A 21520-nucleotide genomic window follows, 5' to 3' on the forward strand; every position below is an offset into this window, starting at 1 on the left:
GCAAAGGAGGGCAGACCCCCTATAATTTGCAGCCAGCTCCTCCTCTTCAGTTAAATACATTCTCACCCACCCGGAGAGTCAAACCTGGAGGTCCTGTAACCCGAGGGTGGTTATACGCAACATCCATTTCAATACCATTTGTGACTGCAAACATTCCAGAGTGGTTGTTGTACTGCTTTGTTTCCAATCAGCGCATTTCTCTTAACTTGCTGCTGAAAACCCATAACCTTTTCTACCACCATAAATGATCCAGCTTATTTTTTTGTTGCTCTACAGTGCAAAAGAGCCCCTCCAGGAAGCAATAGCACAATAACCTTGGGGGAGCGTCACAAAGCAACTAATAAAATGGAATGAAGTGTGGATGAGTCAGTATTAATCCACCACTAATGCATTTTTATTATTGCATCTATGACATATTGCAGAATATATCCCCCCACTCCCGCAGCAAAAAAGAAAAAAAAAAAAGAAAAAGGGGGGGGGGGCAAGGCCCTGCAATCTGGAGATGCCCAAATTTTCTTCCTCCTGATCCTCAGCCAGTTACCGGCCCATAAGCCGTTCTTATCCCATGTTCCAACAAGGCTTGGCTTATATTCTTATGATCTGCCATACGTTCCTATGCAGATACCCATCGAGTCACATGAAATCTGCAAGTAGATCTGTACCTGCCTGCTATTTGGCTCTTATCTACATAAAGATGCTTTAAGAAGCTGCACGTTTTCCACACATGACGAAGCAGCAAAGGCCCTGCTTGTTCAGGTCTGAGTGCTGATTTCAGTGCAATTCCTGCATGAAAGCCCTTTCCACATTGCGGGAGTTTTGCCATGTAGGAAGCCACAGGGTGTGTGAAAGATGCAAAGTGTCATTCCATCATCTCTGTTGCTCATGGTAATGAATTGTTAATTGCTATTATTGCGATTAATTTTTAACAGAGCAGACTTCGTTGTGCAGCTATAAATAAAATAAGCTGCTCCGACATCATAAGAACGTGACTTCTGCCAGCTTGGGGCTGCTCAGCTGACTAGAGTCACATTCTGCCTGGAAGCATCTCTCCAGGGCCACCCTCTCCATCATCCTTTGAAGAGTCAGCATGGGATAGTGGTTAGAGTTACGGACTAGCACCTGGGAGACCAGGGTTCGAATCCCCTCTTGGGTATGAAGCTCACAGGGTGAGCTTGGGTCAGTCACTCCTCTCAGCCTAACCTACCTGGCAGGGTTGTTGTGGAGGTTAAATAAGGAGGAATAATAATAATAATAATAATAATAATAATAATAATAATAATAATAATTTATTTGTGCCCCGCCCATCTGGCTGGATTTCCCCAGCCACTCTGGGTGGCTTCCAACAAAGATTAAAAATACATTAAAATGTCACACATTAAAAACTTCCCTTCAGGTGTCTTCTAAAAGTCTGGTAGTTGTTTTTCTCTTTGACATCTGGTGGGAGGGCATTCCACAGGGCGGGAGCCACCACCGAGAAGGCCCTCTGCCTGGTTCCCTGTAACTTGGCTTTTTGCAGGGAGGGAACCACCAGAAGGCCCTCGGAGCTGGACCTCAGTGTCCGGGCTGAACGATGGGGGTGGAAACATACTGGGAGGGAGAAAACCTTGAGCTCCTTGGAGGAAAAACTGGCGTGTGAATAAGCAATCAACCAAAATAAATCCCTGCTTCTACCAGAGATGCAGCTGAGGACTTAACTACATACAAAAATGCAGAGGGCAGTTCCTACCATTAGGCAGAGTGATCCAACTGCCCCAGGCACTAAAGGCTGGGTGGCTCTTCCTCCTGAGCTCTCTGACCAGACCCTTTTGTTGGAGAAGGTAGCTGTACCTTGTCCTCTACCCTGCTGGTCTCCCTAGGGTGCAGCGCAGTGCCCCATTGCTTGCACTGAAGTACGGTAGGATTCATGACGCTATGTAGAATGGGTGGCTCTAAGTCAGGGGTCAGCAAACCTTTTCAGCTGTGGGCCAGGCCACCATCCCTCAGACCATGCGGTGGGCCAGACTATATTTTTTTTGGGGGGATGAGCGAATTCCTATGCCCCACAAATAACCCAGAGGTGCATTTTAAATAAAAGCACACATTCTACTCATGTAAAAACATGCTGATTCCTGGACAGTCTGCGGGCCGGATTGAGAAGGCGATTGGGCCGCATCCGGCCCCCGCGCCTGAGGTTGCCTACCCCTGCTCTAAGTGTTCTACTGTCCTCAGACAGCAAAACACCTTCCAAATGTGTTTGGTGCCACAGTGAGATGGGGCCTTTTGCTTCTTCCTCAAAGTGATAAAGGGGATGGAGAGCAAGCCTTACGTTTAAGGGCATTGAGGATGTTTAGCCTGGGGGAAGAGAAGACTGTGGGGTGATGAGAACCACCTTCAAATATCTGAAGGGCTCTCACACGGGAAATGGAGCAAGCTTGTTTTCTGCTGATCCCAAGGCGATGACCCGAACCAATGGATATGTTTCCGAGCACAATTCAAAGTGTTGGTGCTGACCTTTAAAGTCCTAAACGGCCTTGGTCCTGTATACCTGAAGGAGCATCCCCACCCCCATCGTTCAGCCCAGACACTGAGGTCCAGCCATAGCTTCCCTTTTTTTGTGGGATATTCCCTTATTCCAGCGCTGTTTCCCACTGCTTCCCGGTGCTATCCCGGATTGTTAGATATCCCGTAGACTGTCTCTGGGACAGGTGAGGCTGCTGATCCCTTCTTTTCAACTATGGGTCCAGCTCTGAGGGCCTTCTGGTGGTTCCCTCATTGCAAGAAGTGAGGTTACAGGGAACCAGGCAGAGGGCCTTCTCAGTGGTGGCGCCCGCCCTGTGGAACGCCCTCCCACCAGATGTCAAGGAAATAAGCAGCTATCTTATTTTTAAAAGACATCTGAAGGCAGCCCTCTTTAGGGAAGTTTTTAATATTTAATGCTGTATTGTTTTTAACATTTGATTGGGAGCTGCCCAGAGTGGCTGGGGAAACTCAGCCAGATGGGCGGGGTATAAATAATAAATTATTATTATTATTATTATTATTATTATTATTATTATGGATTCAAATGACAAGAAAAGAGATTCTGTCTGAACATTAGGGGGCGGGGGGCTTGTTTGACAGTGGAATGGACTCCCTTGGAAAGTAATGGACTCTCCTTCATTTGGAAACAGAGGTTAAAGGTAAAGGTAAAGGTACCCCTGCCCGTACGGGCCAGTCGTGTCCGACTCTGAGGTTGTGCGCCCATCTCGCTTAAGAGGCCGGGGGCCAGCGCTGTCCGCAGACACTTCCGGGTCACGTGGCCAGCGTGACAAGCTGCATCTGGCAAGCCAGCGCAGCACACGGAAACGCCGTTTACCTTCCCGCTGGTAAGCAGTCCCTATTTATCTACTTGCACTTTGATGTGCTTTCGAACTGCTAGGTTGGCAGGCGCTGGGACCGAGCAACGGGAGCACACCCCGCCGCGGGGATTAGAACCGCCGACCTGACGATCGGCAAGTCCTAGGTGCTGAGGTTGGGTGGCCATAAATCAGGGATTGCTTAGCTGTGATCCCTGCATTCCCTTCCAACTCCCTTCCAACTCTACAATTCTATGATTCCGAGTATTTCGCACGATCCAGAAGCTCATTTGCTTCTGGGCACCACAGGACTCAGCCCTCAGGACAGGCTTCCAGTGCTAGGGGCATGGGACACTCAAAAAGATGCTTTTATACAGCATCTCTGTGACCAAACAGAATTCCCCTCCCCCTGGTCTCTCCCAAGTCCTGGTCCAGCACTCTCTAATCATTACACCACACAGCCACATGACTCCAGTTTCCTGCCTGAGGTGACTCATGCTGAGTGTCTTGTGGGTACTGGTGCAGTCAAAGCGACATCTGTTGCTTGCTAAAGCTCAAAATAAGCCAAAAGAGTCCCATTGTGTCATGAAAGCTGAGAGAGAGAGAGTGTGTGTGTGTTATGTACTAAGCTTGGATCCTAGAACAATAGGCAAGCAGGATCCTAGAATGCAACAACTGATTGGCCTACAGGAAAAGACCAATCAGGCTTTAGGAGGAAAGCAGAATCAGCCAATCAGACGGGACTCATTGTGTAAATAATGTATATTAGAGAGGCTCTATCTTTCAAATCAGAACCAGTGAAGGCGGTGAAGGTCCTGTGTGAGTGCCTGGAGGCGGTTGGAGGATGGATGGCAGCTAACAGATTGTGGTTGAATCCTGACAAGACAGTAGTACTGTTTTTGGGGGACAGGGTGTGGGTGGGTGTGGGGGATTCCCTGGTCCTGAATGGGGTTACTGTGCTCCTGAAGGACCAGGTGCGCAGCCTGGGAGTCATTTTGGACTCACAGCTGTCCATGGAGGCGCAAGTTAATTCTGTGTCCAGGGCGGCTGTCTGCCAGCTCCATCTGATATGCAGGATGAGACCCTTCTTGCCCGCGGACTGTCTCCCCAGAGTGGTGCATGCTCTAGTTATCTCCCGCTTGGACTACTGCCATGCGCTCTACGTGGGGCTACCTTTGAAGGTGACCCGGAAACGGCAATTAATTCAGAATGCAGCAGCTAGACTGGTGACTGGGAGTGGCCGCCAGGACAACATAACACTGGCCCTGAGAGATCTGCATTGGCTCCCAGTACGTTTTCTGGGCACAATTCAAAGTGTTGGTGCTGACCTTTAAAGCCCTAAATGGCCTCGGTCTTGTATATTTGAAGGAGCTTCTCCAACCTCATCGTTCTGCCCGGACACTGAGGTCCAGCTCTGAGGGCCTTCTGGCGGTTCCCTCATTGAGAGAAGAGAGGTTACAGGGAACCAGGCAGAGGACCTTCTCGGTAGTGGCATCCCTGTGGAACGCCATCCCTTCAGATGTGAAGGAAATAAGCAGCTATCCTATCTTTAAAAGACATCTGAAGGCAGCCCTGTTCAGGGAAGTTTTTAATATTTAATGCTGTATTGTTTTTAACACTCGATTGGGAGCCGCCCAGAGTGGCTGGGGAAACTCAGCCAGATGGGCGGGGTATAAATAATAATAATAATAATAATAATAATATGTTATGTACTGAGTTGAATAGGATCCAAACTGCAGCAGTCTGATTGGTCCTAGAACAATAGGATCCAAATCGCAGCAGTCTGATTGGTCCTAGAACAATAGGATTCAGAATGCATCAGTCTGATTGGTCCTAGAACAATGCAGCAGTCTGATTGGTTGGCAGGAACCACCCAATCATGCTCCAGATATAAGTGAATCCACAACCTGATTGGCTTACAGTAGAATTCCAGAATTAGCCAATCATGTGCAGCCCATTGTGTAAATAATGTATATAAAGCAGATACTTTGAGGGGACTTTCATTCATTCCTCCTCACCACTATGAGCTGAATAAAGAGCATGAAATCACTTTGCGACTCTGAGTATATTTCACTGGCGACGAAGGTGGGATCCCGCTGAGCTGACTGCCACACACCGCACCGCAGCACCGCCACCTGCCGCACCGCTGCCTCGCACCGTGTATCCAGGCTTCAGCTCCGGGACACAAGGAACTCAGAATGGCAACCAACAGCAGCTTCTCGCCGTTCAACCCAGCATCTGGAGACTGGGAAGCGTACGCCTCTCGTTTCACCTTCCTCCTAGAAGCCAAAGGGGTCACCGATGAAGAAGATGCCAAGAAGAGGGCAATATTCTTCAGCGTCTGCGGAGAGGAGACGTTTGAAATCGCCCGGGCTCTCCTTGCACCTGAAGACGTCGCTACAGTTCCATACAAAACAATAATGGAACAGCTGAAGGGGCACTTTTCGCCACAGCCCTCAGTGGTGGCTCGTCGAAATGCCTTCTACGCAAAGCGGCAAGCCCCTGGGGAAACCATAACTGGGTTTGTGACCTCTCTCCGCCAAGCTGCCCGGTTCTGCAACTTCTCAGAGCTGGAGAACATGCTTCGTGACCGCCTCGTCGGTGGCCTGAGGGATGAGAAGCTGCAACGACGCCTCTACGCTAAGAAGAACCTAACGTTCCAGGTCGCTCTGGAGGAGGCCCTGGCAACGGAAGCTGCTGAGAAGTCGACGCAAGAGGCACGGCCGAGCCAGCCATCCCAACCGAGGGTCCACCACGAAGACCTCACCGACGACTCAGGATCCAACAGGGAGGAGGTGCACCGAGTACAGCAGCGCACTCAAGCAGCCCACATACCACAGCTGCCTCGACGAGAAGGAGGGAACTGCGCAAGCTGTGGAGAAAGTCACGAGAGGAGGACCTGCCGTTTCCGCAACGCAGAGTGCAGGCAGTGCAGAAAATCGGGGCACATCGCCCGGGTGTGTCGGGCTCGGCCCACCCGACGCCAGGCATCAGATGACCAATCCAAGAGCCCCAGGTCCCGGGGCCCAACGCACCAAGGCAACTCAACGGAGCTCACGGACTTCCAGGTATACCAGTTGCCCCACCCCAACGTAGAGAAAATTTATGTAGAGGTACAGATAGAGGGGGCCCCATGCCGCATGGAGCTTGACACGGGTTCAAATCTATCCATAATCTCGGCAAGGACCTTAAGGAAATTGTGTCCTACTGGGGGTCCCAAACTCAGGCCGGCCCCATTCACCCTCCGGGACTTCCAGAAACGTAAGGTCCCCACAATGGGGGTGGGGACCTTCAGGGTGCAATACCGAGGGCGGACGCGGCAACTGGACTTGCTTGTGGTCAAGGGCCCCTACATTAGCTTACTGGGATTGGCATGGTTCGGACCACTGGGGCTAGCCGTCACCGGGGTGAACAACACTAGCTTACAAGTGGACGTGGACACCATATGCAAGGAATTTCCGGGGGTTTTTGAGGGGAAATTGGGACAGTATACGGGCCCCCCCATTGCTCTACAGCTTGACCCCGCAGTACGACCAGTCAGGCTCAAGGCCCGCCGGGTCCCGTTCGCCCTGAAACCCCGTATAGACGAGGAATTGGACCGGCTCGTGGAGCAAGGAGTGCTGGAGCCGGTGCCTAATGCCCCCTGGGAAACCCCAATCGTCACACCCGTCAAGCCTAATGGTTCGGTCCGCATCTGCGCAGACTACAAATGTACCATAAACAAGGCCCTCACGGCCCATGCATACCCAGTGCCAGTGGTCAGCCATGTCCTTGCCACCCTGGCTGGGTCGAAAATTTTTGGCAAGCTGGACTTGGCCCAAGCATATCAACAGCTGCCAGTAGATGAGGCCACAGCAGAGGCACAGACGATTGTGACGCACAGAGGAGCGTTCAGGGTAAAGCGGCTGCAATTCGGCGTCAGCGTGGCACCAGGCATATTCCAGAACCTAATGGACTCTCTCCTTAAAGGAATTCCTGGAGTCACCCCCTTCTTCGATGATGTGTTGATTGCCGGGCCCACACCAGAGGAGTTTGAGGACCGCCTCCGCACCGTTCTGCACCGTTTCCAGACGGCGGGTCTCAAGGTGAAGAGGGAAAAATGTCTACTAGGAGTGCCTCAGGTGGACTTTCTGGGATTTATGGTGGACGCAGAAGGGGTACACCCGACTGGGGACAAGGTACGGGCCATTTGTGATGCCCCAGTGCCCAAGAACAAGACTGAACTTCAGGCCTTCTTGGGACTATTGAACTTTTACCATTCCTTCCTTCCCCACAAAGCGGCGGTAGCAGAGCCCCTACACAGACTTCTGGACAAGCGGGCCCCTTGGGTGTGGGGCCAGCGCCAGGAGGCTGCATTCCAGGCAGTCAAGGACTTGCTTGTCTCAAACTCGGTCTTGGCACACTTCGACGAGAGGCTGCCGGTGGTGCTAGCATGCGACGCCTCACCCTATGGCATTGGCGCTGTCCTGGGACACCAGCTCCCGGATGGAAGAGAGGTACCAGTAGCATACTTTTCCCAGACACTCAGCGCAACCGAACGGAACTACTCACAAATAGACAAGGAGGGGCTGGCAATTGTGAAGGGAGTAAAAAAATTCCATGATTTCTTGTACGGGCGGCCCTTCACCGTGGTGACTGACCACAAGCCGTTGCTTGGCTTGTTTGCCCCCGAAAAGCAGACCCCCCAAGTGCTGTCTCCTCGCGTCCTCAGGTGGTCAATTTTCCTTGCCAGCTACCAGTATGCACTGATTCACCGACCTGGGAAGGCGATGGGCCATGCAGACGCTCTCAGCAGGCTACCACTACCGGAAACAGGCCCCGACCCAGCACCTGCACAAGAGGTTATGAGCCTGGAGCTGCTTCCCGACCGCCCCATTCAGGCACAAGAAGTTGCACACCATTCCAAGAAAGACAGGGTCATCTCCCGGGTCCTGGACTGGGTGTGGAGGGGATGGCCCAGCAACAGCCCGGGGCCAGAATTCGCTGGCTACACAACCCGCAAACATGAACTGTCGGCCCACAAGGGGTGCCTGTTATGGGGAAGCAGGGTCGTTGTTCCCCAGCCCCTCCGCAAAAGGGTCCTCACAGCCCTACACGAGACACACCCAGGGGTAGTAAGAATGAAGGCCCTGGCCAGGAGTTATGTGTGGTGGCCGGGGATCGACGGAGACATAGAGGCCTGGGTCAAACACTGCCAGGCCTGCCAAGAATCCCGCCCAGATCCCCCAAGGGCCCCAGTCCAGTCCTGGGAGTCCGCCCGAGCACCATGGTCACGCCTGCATGTGGACTTTGCTGGCCCCTTTCAGGGGAAAACATTCTTCATAGTGGTGGACTCCTACACCAAATGGCTGGAAGTCGCACTGGTACCGTCCACTTCTACATCCGCAGCCATCCGGGTACTACGCAGGCTGTTTGCAACCCACGGGCTCCCTGACACTCTCGTCTCAGACAACGGGACTGCATTCACGTCAGGAGAATTCCAAACCTTCACAGCGCAGAACGCCATCCGCCACATCCGTTCGGCGCCATTCCACCCTGCCACCAATGGCCAAGCAGAACGCATGGTGCGGACCACCAAGGACACCCTTCGCCGCATGACGCAAGGGGATTGGGAGTACCGCCTTGCCACATTCCTCCTAGCACAGCACAGCACCCCCAGCTCAACGACTGGCCGGAGCCCCGCTGAACTACTAATGGGTCGGCGCCTTGCAATCAGATTGGACCGCCTTCACCCCGATAGAGCTCAGGATGAGGTAGTGGTGGGGGAAGGCAGGAACCCCCGGACCTTCGAGGCCCAGGACCCAGTGTACGCAAAGAATTTTGGGGCAGGCCCAGCATGGGTACCCGCCACAGTCACCAGGGTCACTGGCCCCGTGTCGTATGAGGTGCTAACGGATGGGGGGCAATGCTGGCGCCGCCACTGCGACCAGATACGGCGACGATTCCCGGGAGAAAACCAGGAGGAGGAAAGGTCAGAGGAGTCCCAAGGGAACAGAGCGGCAGTGAGGCCCATAGAGCAGGAGGGGCCAGCAGGAGAGGCAGAATCAGTAAATACAGAGAGGACCCGCGAGGCCGAAAGGACACCGGAACCAGAACCACGACTGAGCGAGCCGGTTGCGCCAGACCAAACAGGCCCATCACAGCCAGCATCCTTGGAACACGAGCCAGAACCTGAACCCCGGACCAGGGAACACCACAGGCCGCAACGCACACGTAGGCCGCCGGCGTACCTCGAGGACTATGAATGTGACCTCCCGGGCAGGACTGGAACTTAGAGGGGAGGGGTGTTATGTACTGAGTTGAATAGGATCCAAACTGCAGCAGTCTGATTGGTCCTAGAACAATAGGATCCAAATCGCAGCAGTCTGATTGGTCCTAGAACAATAGGATTCAGAATGCATCAGTCTGATTGGTCCTAGAACAATGCAGCAGTCTGATTGGTTGGCAGGAACCACCCAATCATGCTCCAGATATAAGTGAATCCACAACCTGATTGGCTTACAGTAGAATTCCAGAATTAGCCAATCATGTGCAGCCCATTGTGTAAATAATGTATATAAAGCAGATACTTTGAGGGGACTTTCATTCATTCCTCCTCACCACTATGAGCTGAATAAAGAGCATGAAATCACTTTGCGACTCTGAGTATATTTCAAATAATAATAATAATAATAATTTATTATTATTATTATTATTATAAAAGCCTGAGGTTTGGGGCTCAATTCAATCACAATAAAGATTGTGCAATAAAGAGCTTGAAATCACTCCAGGACTCCGAGTATATTTCAGAGAGAGAGAGAGAAAATGAGAATGAAGGAGGAAGAGAGAATGAAAAGGAGGAGGGGAAGAATCAGTGTGGGGTGGAAAAGAGTGATGCCTTCTTCGGCAAAGGCACTCATCCCTCACCTGCGTCTCGGAGAGGTTGAGCTGCCGGGCGAGTTCCGTCCTCTCTCTGCCCACCACGTACTGGCAGCGCTGAAACTCCAGCTCCAACCGGTAGAGCTGCTCAGCGGTGAAAGAAGTCCTGGTCCTCTTCGGCCGGTCCAGGTCCAGACCTTTGGGAAGGACGATCTCCCGGATGGTCCCTTTGGCATCTGGGGGCAAAAGCAAAGGGGAGGTCATCGGAAAAGGAGAGGAGCCCACGCTGGATCAGGCCAGTGGCCCATCCAGCTCAGCATCCTGTTCTCACAGGGTCTGACCCTGGGGAAACAGCAAGCAGGATTCGAACGCAAGACCACCTTCTGTGGTTTCCAGTAACTGGTGTTCAGAAGCAGGGCTGCCTCCAACTGTGGATGACAGAGCCTAGGAATCCTGGCTAGTCGCCATCGACAGCCCTCTCCTCCATGACTTTGTCTAACCCTCTTTCAATGTCCCGGCCTCTTGTGGGAGGGAGTTCTATAGTCTGTGCTTCCTCTGCCTCTTTTATCTGTCCTGAACCTTCCAATATTCAGCTTCATTTGATGTCCATGGATAAACAAATAAAATAAAAATAAATAAATAAATTTCATTTATACCCCGCCCTCCCCGGCCAGAGCCGGGCTCAGGGTGGCTAACACCAATAAAATCACAGTAAAAACATGAGGGGGGGGGGACCCAATTTAAAATAAATTGCATTTAAAATGCAATTTAAAATGCAGCCTCATTTTAAAAGTAGCCCATAGATCAAAACCATAAGGGGAGGGAAACATAAGGGTCAGATTGACTCCAAACCAAAGGCCAGGCGGAACAGCTCTGTCTTGCAGGCCCTGCGGAAAGATGTCAAGTCCCACAGGGCCCTGGTCTCTTGTGGCAGAGCGTTCCACCAAGTCGGGGCCAGTACTGAAAAGGCCCTGGCCCTAGTGGAGACCAGTCTAACCACTTTGCGACCTGGGACCTCCAAAGTGTTGTCATTTGCGGACCTTAAGGTCCTCCATGGGACATAACAGGAGAGGCGGTCCCGTAGGTACGTGGGTCCTAGGCCGTATAGGGCTTTGAAGGTTAAAACCAGCACCTTGAACCTGATCCTGTACTCCACCGGAAGCCAGCGCAGTTGGTAAAGCACTGGATGAATGTGATCCCGTGGCAAGGACCCCGTAAAGAGTCTCGCCATGGCATTCTGCACCCGCTGAAGTTTCTGGGTCAGTTTCAAGGGCAGCCCCGCGTAGAGCGAGTTACAATAATCAAGCATGGAAGTGACCGTCGCATGGATCACTGTGGCCAGATCAGGACGAGAAAGGTAAGGGACCAACTGCTTAGTACGACGGAGGTGGAAAAATGCCACCTTTGCTGTGGCTGCAACCTGCGCCTCCATGGAAAGGGAGGCAACAAGGATTACACCCAAACTCTTAACGGAAGGCAATGGCACTAACTGGGCCCCCGCAAGAGATAGGAGTTGGGCCCCCAAGGGGTGACAACTTAAATAAAATATTGGGGGGGGGGCACAGTGCATGCATACCATTTGAATGGCAGTGCCCATAAACTGGGGGGGGCAGCCCCCTCAAATATTTTATTGCCCCCCCCCTACGAGTTTTGCTCCTATGAGCTGATGCTATGAGAGGGGGGGACAACTTCACTCCTCACCTGGAGTACTGTGTCCAGTTCTGGGCACCACAGTTCAAGAAGGACACTGACAAACTGGAACGTGTCCAGAGGAGGGCAACCAAAATGGTCAAAGGCCTGGAAACGATGCCTTAGGAGGAACGGCTAAGGGAGCTGGGCATGTTTAGCCTGGAGAAGAGGAGGTTATGGGGTGATATGATAGCCATGTTCAAATATATAAAAGGATGTCACAGAGAGGAGGGAGAAAGGTTGTTTTCTGCTGCTCCAGAGAAGCGGACACGGAGCAATGGATCCAAACTACAAGAAAGAAGATTCCACCTAAACATTAGGAAGAACTTCCTGACAGTAAGAGCTGTTTGACAGTGGAATTTGCTGCCAAGGAGTGTGGTGGAGTCTCCTTCTTTGGAGGTCTTTAAGCAGAGGCTTGATAACCATATGTCAGGAGTGCTCTGATGGTGTTTCCTGCTTGGCAGGGGGTTGGACTCGATGGCCCTTGTGGTCTCTTCCAACTCTATGATTCTATGATTCTAACTTTCATGTGGGGTGGGTTTTAATATTTTTTCTCTCCACTTTCTCCCTGACATGCATCGTTCTATAAACTACTATTGTGTCGCCACTTACTCTTCTTTTCTCCAAACTAAAAAGTTCCAAAATACGGCAAGCTTTCTCCATGGGGGGGGGGGGGGTCCCTTCATCCCCTTGATCATTTTGAGGGCAGTTTTCTGAACTCTACAATATCCTTTCTGAGGTGAGGCAGCCAGAGGTGTGTGCAGAATTTCAAATATGGTGGCTCCCAGTGCTGTTTTTCTAGAAAAAGAGGTGCAGGGACTCACCACGGACACCTGTCTTCTTCTCTTAGAATGGCAATGACGCCCACCTGAGAAGTGCCAGAACTGGGTTCAAGCAAGTTCCGTCTGGGAAAAAAGCCCTGGTTGCACCATAGACTTGTATGACAGCATTATGATATTGTCCGTTTTACATTCAATGGACTCACAGCTGTCCATGGAGGCGCAGGTTAATTCTGTGTCCAGGGCAGTTGTCTCCCAGCTCCATCTGGTACGCAGGATGAGACCCTCCCTGCCCTTAGACTGTCTTGCCAGAGTGGTGCATGCGCTAGTTATCTCCCGCTTGGACTACTGCAATGCGCTCTACGTGGGGCTACCTTTGAAGGTGACCCGGAAACTACAACTAATCCAGAATGTGGCAGCTAGACTGGTGACTGGGAGCGGCCGCCAAGACCACATAACACCGGTCCTGAAAGACCTACACTGGCTCCCAGTACGTTTCCAAGCACAATTCAGAGTGTTAGTGCTGACCTTTAAAGTCCTAAACAGCCTTGGTCCAGTATATCTGAAGGAGCGTCTCCACCCCCATCGTTCAGCCCAGACACCAAGGAACTCCCTCGTGCTGGAAATATGCCCCTTCCGGCATATCACATCAATGTGTCTGTTTCAACAGGCATTTGGCCACAGCTGAGACTGTAAGGGATGAGCTGCTGCATGTTTCTATGCACTTCTTGAATCACAGAACCATAGAATTGTAGAGTTGGAAGGGACCCCAAGGGGTCATCTACTCCACCCCCCTGCAATGCAGGAATCACACTACTTGTGCTAAGGAGCCCCCGCTGAACTACTAATGGGCCGGCGCCTTGCAATCAGACTGGACCGCCTTCACCCCGATAGAGCTCAGGATGAGGTAGTGGTGGGGGAAGGCAGGAACCCCCGGACCTTCAAGGCCCAGAACCCAGTGTACGCAAAGAATTTTGGGGCAGGCCCTGCATGGGTACCCGCTACAGTCACCAGGGTCATTGGCCCCGTGTCGTACGAGGTGCTGACAGATGGGGGGCAATGCTGGCGCCGCCACTGCAACCAGATACGCCGATGATTCCCGGGAGAAAACCAGGAGGAGGGCGGGTCAGAGGAGTCCCAAGGGAACAGTGGGGCAGTGAGGCCTGTAGAGCAGGAGCGGCCAGCAGGGGAGCAGAATCAGTAAAAACAGAGAGGACCCGTGAGGCCGAAAGGACACCGGAACCAGAGCCATGACTGAGCGAGCCAGTCACACCAGACCAAATGGCCCCATCACAGCCAGCATCCTCGGAACACGAGCCAGAACCCGAACCCCTGACCAGGGAACACCCCAGGCCGCAACGCATATGTAGGCGGCCGGCGTACCTTGAGGACTATGAATGCAACTTCCCGGGCAGGACTGGAACTTAGAGGGGAGGGGTGTTATGTACTGAGTTGAATAGGATCCAAAAGGCAGCAGTCTGATTGGTCCTAGAACAATAGGATCCAAATGCAGTGGTCTGATTGGTCCTAGAACGATAGGATCCAGAATGCAGCAGTCTGATTGGTCCTAGAACAATAGGATCCAGAATGCAGCAGTCTGATTTGTCCTAGAACAATAGGATTCAGAATGCAGCAGTCTGATTGGTCCTAGAACAATAGAATTCAGAATGCAGCGGTCTGATTGGTCCACAGGAGCCACCCAATCCAGCTCCAGGTGGAAGTGAATCCGCAACCTGATTGGCCCACAGGAGAATCCCAGAATTAGCCAATCAAGTGGGGCCCATTGTGTAAATAATGTATATAAAGCAGACATTCTGGGGGAACTTCCATTCCTCCTCACCACTATGAGCTGAATAAAGAGCATGAAATCCACTCTCGACTATATTTCATCCCCCATGCCAGCATCTTCTGTTTCAGCCAGCAGGGCTGTTTGTTGTATTCTACAACTGCTAATTACAAAATTAACGGGGCTGAACTTTCCTGCAACTCATTTCCCTCTGATATCTCACTGTCTATGAAATCTTATGCCGGGGTAATTACTGGTCTGTGACCGTAATAAATCGCTTGGCTTGACTAATGTGATGATAAACGTTTCTTCGCCTTTAAGGCACCACAGGACTCTTGGTTGCTTTTCCTGCAAGAGAGGGGTGCAGATTCTACTTCTATGGAAATTGAGTTCGGTTCATATTGCATGAGCGGGAGAGAGAGACATTGCTTTGCTGCCATCTCAGAATACGTCCCAACTGTGGTGGCTTGAAAGAGATTGGCAGTATCCTAGCACTTTAAATGTGTGGGATGAATGAGGCCTTAGATGCTCCTCTAAAGCTCTGTTCACACTCCTTATGCATTCCCAGAGGTGGGTTTTCCATCTGTGTTCACACAACCCTTATCCAAAATGCAAATATATCCTGTATTTTGTTGTAAGATGCTGCCTTTCGATGTGCTGTAGTTCAAGCCAGCTCCACACCAGTGGGAGCCCTTAAGCTTTCCAAACTTTTCATGTTGGTGACGCACTTTTTTAGATACAGTAATACAGTTTTACTAGCAAACTGGAGGTTAAATTAACCATTTTCCAGCCCTGGGAGGCATGTGGGGAGCATTCAAGTCCTCCTCGTGACACACAGTTTGGAAAGCTCTCCCTTAAGCTGTTCCTGTTTCCTCTCTAGCCAAGGTGTGAACAGTTTTGCATGGGGTGAAGACATCAGTCCCTGAAAAACAACAATTTCGCTACATCCAAGGCAAGGATGTGAACAGACACATCAAGGCAAAGGGACACCTGCCGGCTGAAATCACACACTGCAAGTCAAACAACAAAGGCAGAAGGTGCCTGGTGGAAAAGCAAAACAGAAAACTCTGGTGGCAAGGGGTGAATTGGGCTGCCGGAGCTCAAACTCATCTCTCTCTCTCTCTCTCTCTCTCACTCACACACACACACACACACACACACACACACACACAGAGCAGGCCACTTGTCAATCCTCTGATGTTCCCATAATGCATGGTGGTGGCCTTATCACGAATAAGTTCCATGGAAGTGAGAGCTGGACCATCAAGAAGGCTGATCACCGAAGAATGGATGCTTTTGAATTATGGGGCTGGAGGAGACTCTGGAGAGTCCCATGGACTGCAAGAAGATCCAACCTCTCCATTCTGAAGGAAATCAGCCCTGAGTGCTCACTGGAAGGACAGATCCTGAAGCTGAGGCTCCAAGACTTTGGCCACCTCATGAGAAGAGAAGACTCCCTGGAAAAGACCCTGATGCTGGGAAAGATGGAGGGCACAAGGAGAAGGGGATAACAGAGGACGAGATGGTTGGATAGTGTTCTTGAAGCTACCAGCATGAGTTTGACCAAACTGCAGGAAGCCGTGGAAGACAGGAGTGCCTGGCGTGCTCTGGTCCATGGGGTCACAAAGAGTCGGACATGACTAAACGACGAAACAACAACAACAACAAGCTTTTTTTATACAGTAACAAACTACACACAGCTGATGAAGCTCCTTGGGGCGAAACAGGGGAATAACCAGGAATCCTTGTCTTGTCTGCCTGTGCCAGCATCTACCAGTGCCAGTGTTCAAATGATTTAATGCTGTACTCTTCTAAGGAATACATCAGATAGAAAAAGACAAGAGAAGATAAAGAAATTAGAATATGAATGTACTACGGGACTGACAAAATAGGAATTGCATTTTGTACATGCTGGACTGGGTAGTCAACTGAATAAGCTACATTTTAATATGTTACGTCACGATGTTGATTTTAACATTATGAGAAGCTGTATCTAATTTTGAGAAGTAGTTTCTAGTAAATAACTTCACAGTTTTTGTTATACAGCCAATTATGTTTACGCTTTCTTCAATTGGATTTGTGTAATATAGGCATTCTAGTGGTTTTGATTTTGAGCCTGAGTTCAAGTCACGCTGCACAGGGAGATCCATGCTGACCCAAGCAGTGCTTGAAGCCACCCTTGGTCAGCTGATGGACGGGGACTTCAAGCCCCGCTTGGATCAGCTACTGATCGGAATAACGAAGCCTGGGTAACCCTAGAGAAGCTTGAAGTCAACACTGACCAGCTGATTATACTATGAGGCTGCCTGCTTTCCATGGATGAGGGAATGGTTTCAACAATAAGAAGAGCCTGTTGGATCAGGTCAATGGTCCATCCAGTTCAGCATTCTGTTCTCACTGCGGCCAACCAGGTGCCCTTGTGATTTGCAGCAACTGCTGCCTCCAAATGTAGATCCAGACCGTTAACTATTAACAGACCTATTCGTCATGGATTTGTCCTACCCTTTCAAAAAGCCACCTAACCCAGCACCCCTTTCTGCCTCTTGTGGCAGTGAGTTCCATAGGTCAAATATCCATTGTGTGGAGAATAACTTCCCATTGCCCATTTGAACCTCACGGCCATCCTGCCTCCTTGTGTTAATGGATTACCTGCCACGGATGCTTTAGCTGAGGTTCCTGCATTGCAAGGGGTTGGTCTAGATGACACTTGGGGATCCCTTTCCACTCCACAGTTCAATGCTTCTTAGTGTATTAACTTATGGTCTGTGTGTGTGGTTTGGGAGCTGCACAGTCAGGGAAAAAACAATGCTGTCCAGGGTTGTAAAGACTGCGGAGAGAATAACTGGGTGCACTCTTCCCACCTTGGATCAAATCTACGCTTCCAGGTGCCACAAGAAAGCTGCAGAGATAGCGCAGGATAGTGCGCACCCCGGAAATGATCTCTTTCAGCTTCTGCCTTCTGGATTACAGGGTTATAAAGACTAGGACCAGCCGCCTGAGAAACCGTTTCTATCCAAATGCGATTTTGGTTTTAAACACAGTGTAAGGTAGTCTCTATGGGAGTATATTGTATTTAATTATGGGGTATCAGAGTTTTTAGGGACTAACCAGGCTGGGATAGGAGGCTTGTTGGTTTCTGAATGTCTGATGTAGATTTTTTCAATTTTGTTGTTCTGTACGGGACAATGACAATAACGATTATCGTATCGTAGTATTAGCATAGCATTGAGGCACTGTAAGAAAACTTTCCTTCCATTATCTCCACCCCCATTCATACTTCACAAACTACACTTCTCAACCTCAGCAGGGATTCCTACACTGTGGATCACTGAGCTCCATGGAGAGAGACTGTGTGACACAGCTGCCACTGTTCTTAAGTGTTTTAAATACGTTTTTATTTTATTTATTTTATCACTTTTGTATTTGCCACTGTGAGCTCCTTTGGGAGGAAGCAGGGGGTAGACGTTTAATGAGCAAATGAATATCTAAAGCACAGATTTAAAGATTGCCAGTCCAACTTGCACTTGGGAACAAAACTGCCCCTTCCTTTCCTTTACATTGTGGTTCCCAAAGTGGGAGGTGCCACTTCCTGGGAGGCAATGGGATTACCTGGGAGGGGGTGCACACATATAATTATGTGTACTGGGGCAGTAAAGGTAAAGGGACTCCTGACCATTAAGTCCAGTCATGAACGACTCTGGGGTTGGGGCGCTCATCTCGCTTTACTGGCCGAGGGAGCCGGCGTACAGCTTCCGGGTCATGTGGCCACCAGGACGAAGCCGCTTCTGGCGAACCAGAGCAGCGCACGGAAACGCCGTTTACCTTCCCGCCAGAGTGGTACCTATTTATCTACTTGCACTTTGACGTGCTTTCAAACTGCTAAGTTGGCAGGAGCAGGGACCGAGCAACGGGAGCTCACCCTGTCGCAGGGATTCAAAACGCCAACCTTCTGATCGGCAAGTCCTAGGCTCTGTGGTTTAACCCACAGCACCCCCCACATCCACTGGGGCAGTAGGGAGGCGTAAATGACTACCAGACTTTAAAAAGCTGAATCAAGTACATCCATCTTGTTGAATTAAAGATTCTGAATGACTGTGAAAATAAAGTTTTACTCTTTTGAATTTTATTGTGTTAGAATAGAACTCTACGATTCCATGACCTTCCTTATGTGGGTCATGCAAACCACTCTCAGAATCACAGAATTGTAGAGTTGGAACCCAAAGGTCATCTAGTCCAACCCCTGGATAAATGGTTTTCGTAGGATAGGGGGCATTGGGAATGAGTTTCTGGAACCAAGGAGCCGATGGCTCCCCCAAAGTTCAGGAGCCTGTTTTCGAGCTGGGCTGGTCTTTCTAAAAGGCGCTTGGAGGAACAAATCCTCAGAAATCACCTCTGACCCTCTCCTTGGACTACCTCTGTGGATAGGACCCACGTACCTACGGGACCTCCTCTCCTGGAATGCCCTGCAGAGGACCTTAAGGTCCACAAATAACAACACTTTGGAGATCCCAGGTCGCAAGGTGGTTAGATTGATCTCAACTAGGGCCAGGGCCTTTTCAGCTCTGGCCCCGACTGTCACAGGAGACTAGGGCCCTGCGGGACTTGACATCTTTCCGCAGGGCCTGCAAGACAGAGCTGTTCTGCCTGGCCTTTGGTTTGGACTCAGTCTGACCCTTATGTTTCCTTCCCCTTATGGTTTTGATCTATGGGCTACTTTTAAAATGAGGCTGCATTTTAAATTGCATTTTAACCTGTATTTTAAATTTGTTTTTCCCCCTATTATGTATTTACTGTAATTTTACTGGTGTTAGCCGCCCTGAGCCTGGCGAGGGCGGGGTATAAATAAAATTTATTATTATTATTATTTATTAGAAGAGGCGGTTCACAAGTCACTGAGCTCAGCCCCATCTTTGGAAGGGCTGATAACTCATTATACTGACTTCACAGTTTAAAACCTTTCTAGATTCCTGCCTCTCCCCTTTCTTGGGTCAACTTGCCAAAGCAGCGAAAGGACAAACCAAAAGGGGACGCAGCCACTTTAAAATCTTGAGTTTCAAGACATTGGCCTCAATTTATCTCGTTTATTAACAATGGTGCCGTAATCTCTCTTCCAACTCAGTCGCAGCAGCCATAACGGAGAAATTATCTCAACGCTCTCGATCTGAGGGATATTATACCCTGCGGATGGGAGCTTAATCTGTAATGTAAAAAAATTCTCCAAGTCTGTTTCGATGCCATACGGAGGGGACTGCCTGCAAGCCTTAACATCTGTATATGCATTAGTCCTGGAAGACAAAAACCTTATGCTTAGCAATTGCTCCTTAAAAGCAATTTCAATGAAGTTTGGAATAAATAAAATAAAACGTCTTGTGCAAAAGAAGAAGGAGGTTAAAACAGACCCTAAAATCCATTTCATGAATTTGTATACCATTTTATCAAAATGGCTTAGATTTCTTTTAAAAGATTAAGCTTCAGTGCATAAAGATATATTAAAAATTGAAGGTATATAAAGAGCCAGCGTGGCCTAGTGGTTAGAGTGTCGGACTAGGACCTGCGAGACCTGGGTTCAAAACCCCATTCAGCCATCAAGCTGACTTTGTGTGACCATTGGCTAGCTGCTCCCTCACAGAGTGGCTGGGGAAGCCCAGCCAGATGGGCGTGGTATAATAATAAGTTATTATTATATTATTATTATCTCAGCCTAACCTACCTCACATGGTTGTTGTGGGTTTTAAATGAGGAGGTTCTTGGAGAAGAAGCTGGGATAGATAATCAATAGATCAATACATATTGTAAAACGAAAAACAAACGAAGCATAAAAAAACCACACGTCCTAGACTGAAAACTACCATGTCATATTCCCCATCAGAATAAGATGATTTTCCTCGGGGGGGAAATGTTGAAATATACATTTGTTAAGAAACCAGAGGCCTTTCTTCTTGGAATAATAGGGTTGGAATTGCCCAAAAAAGATGTTAGATTGTTTTTGTATGCCACAACTGCAGCTCGAATTTTATTAGCCAAGAATTGGAAAACACAAGAAATACCAACAGTGGAGGAATGGCAGATGAAGATGATGGACTTTTCGGAGCTAGCCGACCTGACCAGAAGAATCAGTGACCAGAAGGAGGAGGAACATCAGGAAGAATGGAAGAAATTTAAAGACTGTTTATCAAAATATGCTAAGATAAATTAAATAGAAATACTTGCAAAATAACAGATAGGCCAAGGATCTAAATATGTGAAATTAAAAAACAATATGTTTAAAGTTAAGATGAAAAGAGATAAAGATGTTAAGAGGATTAAGTAAATCTTGTGAAATACTATTTTGGAAAACCGTTACAATGATATATAATGAAATTCAGTCAAGGGAATTTGAGGAAGTCATTTAATTATGATATTAAAAATGGATTAGGTTCAGTTATGATTTGTGTTTGTTTATTTGTCTAATAATGTGGAAAATTAATAAAAAAAATTGGGGGGGGGTATTATTTTCCTCAACCCCATTCTAGTTTCTGCTGCGACGCCTGCAGATTTTGGCACTGTTATTTTGTGGAAATGTGCCCATCCCTTTTAATAGGGTCTCAATCTTACGTATAACAGATTGTTACTGAGTTGTTATTGTTGTTTTTAAAAAGGAGGAGGAATATTGCACCCTTTCTCTTTTGGATAATTATAGACCAGGGCTGTGGCAGAAAGTAGCCTGTCAAGCCATCACCTGCCATTCCGCTATTCATGCAAAATCCTTTGCACAAAAGGGCCCTTTCTTCAAAGGAGCATCGGAGGAAAGCATGCTTGTTCCCTGTGTCTGTCTAAGACTTCTGTCCCCTGCCTTTCCATGTAGCATGGAAGGAACACTAAATGCAACAATCTAAAAAGAGAAGAGTCAATTCAATAAAATTTGAAAAGCAAGCGGCTAAAACAAAACAAAATTGCGTACGTCAGGTGAAAACCTTCCTTTTCAAACCAGACCTTTGGCTTCTAATGTTCTAATAATATATAATAATCAGTGCAAGTAAGAAAAATGTTATTTGTTTGTTTGTTTGTTTGTTTATCTATCTTTCTATCTATCATCTATCTACCTACCTACCTAC

At 49.2% G+C, this 21520-nt stretch overlaps 1 protein-coding gene across 1 annotated transcript in view; it reads right to left on the reverse strand.

The window, feature by feature from the left end:
- Nucleotides 1-21520, reverse strand: part of VAX2 (ventral anterior homeobox 2) — a 60211-nt gene that overhangs the window by 8810 nt on the left and 29881 nt on the right. Inside the window, exon 2 of the mRNA XM_083398641.1 lies at nucleotides 10221-10408. Coding sequence (XP_083254767.1) covers nucleotides 10221-10408 — 188 coding nt within the window. The remainder of the gene's footprint in view (nucleotides 1-10220; nucleotides 10409-21520) is intronic.

The sequence above is a fragment of the Podarcis tiliguerta genome (assembly GCF_965153285.1).
Source record: "Podarcis tiliguerta genome assembly, chromosome: 9".
Taxonomy (NCBI): domain Eukaryota; kingdom Metazoa; phylum Chordata; class Lepidosauria; order Squamata; family Lacertidae; genus Podarcis; species Podarcis tiliguerta.